The 9,878-nt window shown below is 32.0% G+C and overlaps 2 protein-coding genes across 2 annotated transcripts; both read right to left on the bottom strand.

The window, feature by feature from the left end:
• Positions 1–646: 646 nt before the first annotated feature.
• On the bottom strand, positions 647–3,985 carry LOC101505345 (uncharacterized). Its single transcript, XM_004498081.4, has 4 exons — positions 3,658–3,985; positions 2,714–2,909; positions 1,297–2,001; positions 647–1,079 (listed from the first exon to the last, which is right to left on the bottom strand). Exons 1-4 carry the CDS (start codon positions 3,813–3,815, stop codon positions 888–890), a joined length of 1,251 nt encoding a protein of 416 aa, XP_004498138.1. The 5' UTR covers positions 3,816–3,985; the 3' UTR covers positions 647–887.
• Positions 3,986–5,778: 1,793 nt separating this feature from the next.
• LOC101505024 (large ribosomal subunit protein bL19c-like) lies at positions 5,779–8,087 on the bottom strand. The gene is made up of 5 exons (XM_004498080.4): positions 7,892–8,087; positions 7,189–7,419; positions 7,012–7,098; positions 6,770–6,903; positions 5,779–5,996 (listed from the first exon to the last, which is right to left on the bottom strand). The coding sequence occupies exons 1-5, from the start codon at positions 8,021–8,023 to the stop codon at positions 5,897–5,899; spliced, it is 684 nt and encodes a 227-aa protein (XP_004498137.1). The 5' UTR covers positions 8,024–8,087; the 3' UTR covers positions 5,779–5,896.
• Between the last annotated feature and the right edge of the window lie 1,791 nt (positions 8,088–9,878).

The following is a 9,878-nucleotide window of genomic DNA, read 5'->3' as shown; positions in this document are numbered from 1 at the left end:
TATAAATTATTACCATTAATAAATGACTTATAATATTATAAAATAATTAATAAATTTATTATAAAATAACTTATAAAATAATTTAAATAAATTATTATCAAATTGTAAAATAATTTATAAATTATAAAATAATTTTATAATTTATAAATTTATTATAAAATAATATTATCAAAAATAAATATTTGTATACGTGAATGAAATATGATGAGGTGGCATCGGAAATCTGTTTTAAATATATATAATAGATTAGCAACTACTTATTTTTTATTGGTTAGTCACTATTAAGTGGTTTATCGCGCCATATCATATTTAAGCAGCCCACACTTTCAAACTGTTGCCCTAAATTATAGTTGATTGAAACATAAAAAACTATTTTTAATTCCAATGCATTCATTCTTTAAAGAAATCAACCTACAACCTAAGTGAGTTCAAAATTCAAAGGGGAAAAATGTAAACAAAACAGTTGATTATTTAACAGAATTTTAAGAACCCAATAAGCAAGTTACATCGAAAGTCTCTTAGATTAACTCAAGAATAAAAGGGTGAAAAAGTAGTTATCACAGGTTTTGCAGTTTTTTCTTTAACCGAAAAGTGAAGCTGGCGAGTCAAGCTGAGCATAGAAAACAAAATGAACAAGAACATTAAATAGCAAGAATATTCAGAATTTCAAATTTCAAAATAGGGTGGCTAAGTTTACATATCAAAGTAAAATTTTAACAATAGTATAGATAAAATAAGGAATAGCAAGCTCCAATTTTGAAGTTCGTCCTTGGTATATAGAAATAAAAAATAAAAAGAAACAAAAAATAGATGGTTGTGCACAATTTCATGTAAGCCAAAGCCAAAATTGATATATATTTACCGATGAAGCAAATTACATAGTTCTGTTAAGAGGCAAGGTTGAGGCCTGGGTGGACACGGGCTAAGCCATCAGAGTATCTCCACTGGTCACAGGCTGAGCATCGCTCCAACTTCATATTGTTTTCTAACGTACAGAATTTACAAGACCAAGTGTTGTGCTTGGTAGTAACATCTTTTGGCTGTTGCGAGCCACACAATTCACATATAGGCGCTAATGACTGCATTAATCCAACACCATTCGCATGCATTAGAAATGGTGCAATGTGTTACACGACCATAGCTAGTGTTAATTATATTCTTTAGAAGGAATAAAAGTCACATCACTATTTCAAGACACAATAATAAACCTTCACTTAATATACTTTGTAACAACACAAAAATGAATATGTAAAAAAAATTATGAGATGAATGATAGATGTATAGTTGAATGCTTACTTTATTTAACAAAGTGCATGTGAGACACTCCCACATTGCAAGTTCTTCAGAATGAAGTGTTCTATTAACAACAGATAGTGACCCAGATGAACATGATAAATTTGCAGAACTAGATCCTGCTTGATAATTTGATTGAGAACATGAAACACTTTCTAATCCAAAACTTCTTTGTTGAGACCCAGTCTGATGTTCATTGAGACATTGACTTTTTGGTGTATCCATTGTCAAATCAACAAATTTAGGGTTACTAGATGAGTGAACTAGTAAACTTGAATCCTTATCACGACTTCTTTTTCGAGATGTTGGAACCAAAGATAGAGTAGAACTGTCTGATGGTCTCGAGCTTCCCACACCTTTCCACTTATTTTCAAGGTTTTCAGCAGATTCACTGTTATCATCTTCATGATCTGATTTATCACAAAATTGAGAACCACACCATATGTCATCCTGTAATCTCCTTTCTGCAGCCATCACAGCTGCTTGTGCTGGAGTAAGTGACTTCATTATAACACTATTGCCACCAATACGATTTGGTCCAGATGGAAGAAGAGATCCCAACTGTGATCTCTTTTCCGCAGCTTTGAGTGCAGTATTACGTAAAGATGAGAGTGGAGGTTGACGAGAATAACCACCCAAGCGCCTTCCCGGGAGGTCAAATCCCTCAGCAGAGCCAGTTATCCCCTTAGAAATCAACTCTTCACATTCCTGTGCATGATTAGTGAAATGGATAAAGAAACAACAAATAAACAAATCTAATAACCAGCTATGAAAGGAAAACACAGTTTTTTACTTAATTTACAGCTGTAAACAATTATTTAGAACAATCATAAGCAATGGTAAAACAATGGTATCACTTTTCAACGGTTATTCTACTGAAAATTGTCCAATGGTAAAATATTTCTCCACTAAACTAAATCCAATTACTCAAACTAGAATGTGAAATTTTAAGGGTTCTGTAAATATCTTCTAAGCAATCTGCAGTTTCTACAATGACCAGCAGTTGGAGGTAAATTGCAAGGAAAATAAAGTTCTATCCACCTGCTATTTTAGTGTCTTTTATTTGTAATTATTTAGGATTCTTAGCTAATAAAAAATATTTAAAGAGCAACAGCGCTACGTGTCTACTACAATCAACAATCTGAGAACCGCTCAGTATGTTATATGTTGATCATAACCTTGTTAATGAAATTCATGGCTATAATACTTCTATGAATCAAGAAAATGATAAAATTGTTGAGACCTATACCAGAAAAGTAGTGAATAAAAAATACAATAGAAAAAACCAAATATGACAAATAAAACCCACATACAATCCCCGAGGTAATTGTCTGAAGAAAAATGTGTGCATTTCAAAAGCAAGATATCTAATATCACCATTTTGCATACTCAATAATAGAATCAAGGGCAAAAGGGGAACCTTTCTAAGTTCATCCCAGAGCTTGTAGAAGTTGCTATTATGAGGACCATGTGAATTGTGGCAAAGCTCGTGAAGCATCGTATCTAAAACTTCATGAAATGGAAAAAAGTCTGAATCCCTGTTAGGCCTCCGTAGCCGCAACTTAACATTTATACCAGCTCCAACATTCACCCCCAGAAGCGATGGATTGCTTGGGCTATAATCATGTAAGCAAATTCTTTAGTCATATTCCACAGGAAACTAAAAAAAATAATTATAAATACTCTTTGCCCAAAGGGAAACACAATTTTGGACCTTTAATCAAAAGCACACAGTAACGGCTGCATAAAGCACCATGGCAAATGTTAAGTCAAACTATTCTTTTAAATGTTTGACAGATTAGCCATTAGTGTAAATCATAAACATAATAAATTACAAAAGAAAAATGATCTGAATCTTCCTATGAGTGAATTTTAGTTCAACAATACTGCAACCCCTCTTCACCTCATAACAAAGTATGAACTCAAACCTCAATCAAAGTTGAAAAAAAAAAAAGAACTCAATCAGATTTCAATACATAGACTAAACTGTGCAAACCAATCATCAACTCCTCAATCAATTCAAACTATTTCAGTGCATGATTAGTGTTAACTTTGGACTAAAATATAATCAAATGTTATTGTTGAGTATGACTCTATTCACAACTTATACTCTGTAACCCTAAGCATTGCATAATAAAAGTAACTCTGTTGTCAGAGACATAGGCATAATTGACTGAGTTACGTAATCAATTAACGTATTCTTGTGTGCGTCTATTCATCTATTTTCTTCAGAGTCAGGTTTACTATTCCAACGGAATTTCACTCCAAGTTGAAAAAATTTCTCTCCCTAACTCTACTACCATCTTTTTCCGGCACTACCCATTAAAGGAAGCGAAATAAGAAAGAAAAAAAATGAAGAATTACCAGAACTCAGAGAGAAGCTTGACCCTCCATTTGTGTTTGTGCATAATTGGTTGAACCTGTTTTGCAATCTTCTCCAACATCTGGCGTGCTTGTTCTTCACCTGGCTTCCTTTTCAGAGCTCTGATTTCCCAAACCTTGTTTAGATCACCTGTGTTCATTTTGGCAAACCCTAAAATACCCAAATGTAGAATAGTTTATCGATTGAATAAGAATATAGGAGGATTGTGGATTGGTGAAGATTGTAGAGAATTTGATGCGGTGTTGGAGAAGAATGGAAACGTTGAAACGGCGGAACGAATAGTTTTCTGCGGATTTGATTTGATGTTCCGAGTTAGAACCCGCGAGGTTCGGTGGATTTTGAATAAAGAGTTTTTACTCAAATAAAATTTTAATAACTAAAAATGTTAGATTTTTATCAAAATTATTTCTAGAATCATTTCCATAAATAATTGTAGTGTGAAGTGTAAAATATTTACGTTTGACATTGCATAACTATTATACTTTTTTATATATTTGATTGAATACAATTAAAACATATATTTTTACCCAAAAAGAATTAAACATAATTGGTCCAAAAAGAAATCAAACATAAAAATTAAGATTTAATGGACATGCATCAATATAAACAATTTTACATTGACAATTATCTTATAATGTAAAATTTTCTATAATGTCAGTGTTTCACCAAAAAATTCATAAAAATACTATAAAATATTTACTAATATGCTTATAATAAATACATTTTATAGACACACATTTTTCTATTTTTTCAATGTTATATATGTAAGTTTATGTATGTGCTACTTGTGTACTATTCTGTTTTAAAATATAAACATTAAAGAAAATTAATTAATTTAGTTTAAATTTTTTAACTTACTTTTATTTATAGTTTTGGATAAAGTGAGTATCTCTTTCTACTTCTACTTGGTTATCGAGGTTAATTGTCTATTTTTTTTACTAAACAAGTTTAATCGTCTTTTTTTTTCACTAAACGAGTTTAATTATCTAACAACCATTTTATGCACGTTTCAGCCAATTATAATGTATTGTACGGTCTATTTTGAATAACCAAAACTCTTGCAACCTAAAATTTGCATCATTAATCCAACACAGATTTGAGAATAGTTGCTTAGCACCAAAATTGTGTCCTTAACACGTGGAATGGTATCATCTCAAAGAAACATGTCCCTTAGAACAAATAATAATAATAATAATAATAATAATAATAATAATAATAATAATAATAATAATAATAATAATTATTATTATTATTATTATTATTATTATTATTATTATTATTATTATATTAAGGATGTATTGACTCAAGAAGTAACTTTGTGATAAATTATTTTATTTAATAATTTAATATAAATGATTAATTTCATTAATCCAACCAGCTATTTAAACATGTGAGACTTCATTAAATAATTTTTATACTAATTTTTAGAAATATAAGTAAAATATCTATAATATTCTTATACAAACTTACACCAAAATAGGGATGAGAAACCAAGTTTTTGCGAAAAAAAAAAAAAACCAGAAAGAAAAATTTATAAATAAGAGGATGATGTGATCATGTACAAAATCAAAGGATTATGACAGTCATGTTGGTGGTGCAGGAAATATTCATGACAAAAGGGATGAGACAGCTTGCGAATGAGGGAGACGAGATGTTGCAAGAGAACATGAGAGATATGAAAAAGTTGAAAGTACTAGAAGAGTTTAATCTCATGAGATCAAAGTGGATCTCGATCAATCTTTTTTTTAGTTGGAAGAAGGGTCAAAACATTCTTTATGATTTCAAATAATTTTTTATTAATGAGAGATAAAAACCGAGAGAGGAGGGTCGCCATTTTTTATCATTAAACAGAGGAAGAGGGTCTCATTTGAACATCATAATAATCAATTTGTCAATAAGTATTAAAGAATATTGGCCAATAAGTTAAAGAGGGTTCTTACAAAAAATTAGTTAAATAATCTAGATTGAGGTGCTGTTAGTACCGGTATCTTACTTATATCGATGCCAACTCTCAGTCTCACAAGGTTTACTGTGGTTTCCTGCCAGGAGATATATCCCATGTATCACTTTTCAATTTCATATGGATGATAAGTAAATCTAGATTGACAACAAACAGCAGAATGCAAATGAATACAGATGCCGATATGAGTATGACAAAATTATGAATCACAAAAAATTTCCAACAGGATAAAGTTTTGTAATAAAGTTTGGTGTTTGTTTTTATTTAAGCGCGTTCTTTTTCTTCCTCGCATAGTAGAGTTTGGCTCTTCTCACTTTCTTCTTGTCCAGCACCTTTATCTCCTTAATGTTAGGTGAATACCTGTCACACATATCCCATAGCTCAGATATAAACACGTATGTAAGATAACCGACTTCAAGCACAATCAACTTTAAATTGGAATCGCAGCAAAGAACACATAGCACTTGATTCCATGCACACACAAACACACATTTAATTCATACTCCAAAAATATGAAGTATTTTTCAAAAGCAACATAACGTGTGTTTGAATAAGTTTTTGAAATTGGTGAGCTCAAAAGTTCTTTATGAACATAACTAATGAGCTCATAACTAGAATTCAAAGAATTACCATCACTGCATAACCAGGTTCTTAGCGAACCAATTCTTTTTATTCTCTTTTTTGGGTGGCAAGGGAAGAAATTTAAGTATTTCCTAATTTAACTACACCCTCCTTAAAAGCCAACAGAAACAAAAATCAAGGACTATGTTAGACCAGCTCAAAATAGCATGTATTCAAGCAGATATATAAATGATAACTCGGTTCTACAAAACTCCAGCCAATATGTGGTTTAGGAAAGGGTTAGGGCCTCAGAGGCAGTGTATCAATTGCAGCTTGCAGAAAATAGCAGTTTGTTCAAATTCCGTTACAATACTATAACCGCTATTTAACAAAACATTGTACTCAATTGTGTATTATTTAACGATAGTAATTTATTAAAATTCCGCTATAGCTGCAAATTTTTAGTGCTGCACAGGGGTATTGATGATCTATTGCTTTGCCTGTGAAAGAGGCTGGTTTCAAGTCTACAAACAGATATACATAAAATATTAAAATATGGAAGGTAAACCTACAGTGGGAATAGATATTCAATCCCAGTCCCAGCCACCGTCCTTCTAATCATGAATGTAGAATTGAGTCCAGCATTACGCCTTGCAATAACAATCCCTTTTATAATAGAAATGCGCCTCTTGTTCTCTGGCACTTCCTATCATATCAGACATACCAGTAAACAAAATATTTTATCATTGAACAAATATAAAACAAAGCACAAGTGTGAATGAATGACTGAATCTTCAAAAACAAATTTCCATACCACTTTGAGCTGCACAGTATAACCAGGCCTTATATCAGGCATCTCTTTTTGTGCTTTCACCTCCTCCACTGCTTCCTTGTCTAAAATCTAAAGGGTATAAATAAATACCAACAGTTTTCACAAATGATTAAACACAATGAATCCCTTTATTTAAAAAACCACAGAGAAGTCACATGCCTGCATAATGTGCCTTGCAGTTTTATCTAATCTCTTAAATTTGATGCGAGGAGGCACTTCTGATTCCAGAATGGTACTGTCTTGAGAAGAAGAATCAACCGAATTTGTCTCGGTCGACATAAACCTATTTTGAGGGACATGTACATAATCATGCTGAAATGAAGCCAATCTAGCTAAACCATTACCAGACTCAACTCTAGAAAATGCATTAGTCTGAGGAAACCCTGTGACCTACACAAGAAACGTGACAAAAAGCTATAAGCACCCTAAGATTTTATATCCCAAATTGCCATAGCTTATACGAAAGTGCAGAAACTAAACTGAAACACAGAAGCTATGTAGCACTAATACATTAGATTGAAGACAAGTCTTGTGTCTGATTCGTGTCAGTATTGCTATTATATTATATCTCGTGTCTATCGTGTTCATGTCATGTTAATGTTAATGTTTCATAGCACATGAGCATGAAACATGGAAAACAAAACAAATCCAATCTAACTACTCACGTCATCTTCTATTCAATTATTCACTCAACCAAGCATAAGAACCAATATTAAAATAATTAACAGCAAAAGCATAAAATTGCAGGGTGTGGGATTATGATCAGTAAAATAACAAGCAAGCTTCAAATCACACTTCCGAATTATAAATCTATAACTATAGGACATTGAAGGAAATGATTGAAATGAAGAGAAGCGCTTACGGGGATTGGAGAAAGACGAGAGGTAAGGTTGGAGAAAAAGAGTGATTGGACATAGGTCGGAAATTGAAATTCCGGTGGAGAGCGAGTGAGCGGTGAACGGAGAAGAGACGATAAGAACCTTCGTGAAGCCATGACCGGTTCTCAGACAGAAAGAAGAAAAGCGCAATTTTGGGTTTATGGCTTGTGAACGTGCCTGTGTTTTGGGATTCGGGTAACGGATCGAAAAAATAATCCGATTTACGACCCGAAAACCCAGAGCTTAGTCATATTTATTTATTTTATTTTTTTTTTGAGCTTAGTCATGTTTTAGATGTTATTATTATTGTTGCTTTTTTTGGTAACATGATACTATTTTTTTTTAAGCCAAAAAGGAAGAGATCAAAAGTATATAGTGTCAAAAACATAAAAACATATATAGACGTCTAAAAATCCCTTATATTCTACGTCTCAAACAACTTAGTGAATTACACTATAATTGACATAATTCTACGTTAAAATTCTTTCTCTTTTATTTTAATCTACCACCAAAACAAAATTTTAATATGTTCAACCACATAGAGCAGATACCATTTTTCAGAGAAATAGCACCATGTCTCACCAAATTATTCTTTGACAATAACCACTCTAGTATATTCCATACGAATAGAGACATCTTCATATGAACTATCTTGTTTCACATAATATGAACAAATGGATACAAGTTGACATTATGGTTCAACACAAGCAATCTATTAGTTCCTTTGACAGTGTACTCAATATTTTGATCTTTACTCCAAACTCAACGACCATTGTCATTTTTCTACAAAACAAAGTTAACCAACACCACAACACATTACCCTAACAACTCATTCTCCCACTAAACAAAACTTTTGTGTAACGCCCAGTCATTTTATCTTATTTTTATATTTATTTTTGGGAATAGAAATAATTGCTGACGATATTATTTTAATTGTGATAATAATAATAATAATAATAATAATAATAATAATAATAATAAAAGCAACCGTTAAAAAAATGTTTCATGGCTTGAGTGGAAATGCCACGTTACCCACTTTTGGCTTAACGTTCCCCCCACTCCTGCCTTAACGTTCCCACGGCTTAAAAGTGAAAGAAAAAAAAAAGAACAAAAGGAACGTCTTCCATTCAAAAAACTTTGTGCGATATAGCAAAAAGAGTTTAAGATAGAAAAGGAAGGAATTCAAGAAGGAGTTGATAATTCATCTCAGTGTAGTGCAATTGGAGCAAAAAGACTGCTGCGGGAGAATTTAATCACGACACTCATATCGGTAAGGGCATCACTCCAATTATATATTTATACGTATGATTGTATTTATTTTGGAATGTATGATTACATTTATTTTGGAATGTGTGATTGTAATTACTTTAGAATTGTGAGATTGAATATATACTATGTTGAATTGCTTTTATCAAAATTTAGAAAATAAATATGGTGTGACATGTTATATTCATGGTTATGTTGAACATATTAAAAGTATGAAAAAATAAATATTATGTGATATGTTGTTATAATGGTTGTGTTGAACATATTCAAAGTGTAAGGAATACAGATAATGTGATACGTTGTTATAATGGTTGTATTGAACATTTTCAAGGTGTGAATGATAAATGTTATACGTGAAATGCCATTAATAAGTTAGCATCACATTATATTGATGATTTATTAAAGTGTCTACATTCATGCATTCATATTCATGCATTCATTCATAATTGGTGGTGGTGCGTCCATGATTGGTTGGAGCCCACATATCCTTGCGGGGATTTAGAGTTAGTGGTGTTGCTTGGAAGGACCCACGAAGCTCGAATTAGTGGTGTTGCTTGGAAGGACCCACGAAAGCCCTTGCGGGGGAGGCGATATTCCGGAATCATTACATTGGCATATAGATTAAGGCATAAGGTCTGTCTGAGTATGCATTGAATTAAGTGTGATTAATGTTTTATACAGATGAATGATACATTGTATCTCCTG

The sequence above is a fragment of the Cicer arietinum genome, chromosome 5, assembly GCF_000331145.2.
Source record: "Cicer arietinum cultivar CDC Frontier isolate Library 1 chromosome 5, Cicar.CDCFrontier_v2.0, whole genome shotgun sequence".
Taxonomy (NCBI): Eukaryota; Viridiplantae; Streptophyta; class Magnoliopsida; order Fabales; family Fabaceae; genus Cicer; species Cicer arietinum.
The sequence above is the reverse complement of the archived record's forward strand: the minus strand, read 5'-3'. Positions and strand labels throughout refer to the sequence as shown.

Bases quoted from the DNA above. Each gene is read 5' to 3' on its own strand.
- LOC101505345 (XM_004498081.4), bottom strand. From the start codon at position 3,815: ATGAACACAGGTGATCTAAACAAGGTTTGGGAAATCAGAGCTCTGAAA. The intron at 2,910-3,657 runs GTAATTCTTCAT...ACATGATTATAG, and splicing joins AAGCTTCTCTCTGAGTTCTG to CCCAAGCAATCCATCGCTTC. The intron at 1,080-1,296 runs GTAAGCATTCAA...GGATTAATGCAG, and splicing joins CATGCACTTTGTTAAATAAA to TCATTAGCGCCTATATGTGA.
- LOC101505024 (XM_004498080.4), bottom strand. From the start codon at position 8,023: ATGGCTTCACGAAGGTTCTTATCGTCTCTTCTCCGTTCACCGCTCACT. The intron at 7,420-7,891 runs GTAAGCGCTTCT...TTTCTTGTGTAG, and splicing joins CTCGTCTTTCTCCAATCCCC to GTCACAGGGTTTCCTCAGAC. The intron at 7,099-7,188 runs GCATGTGACTTC...TATACCCTTTAG, and splicing joins CTGCAAGGCACATTATGCAG to ATTTTAGACAAGGAAGCAGT.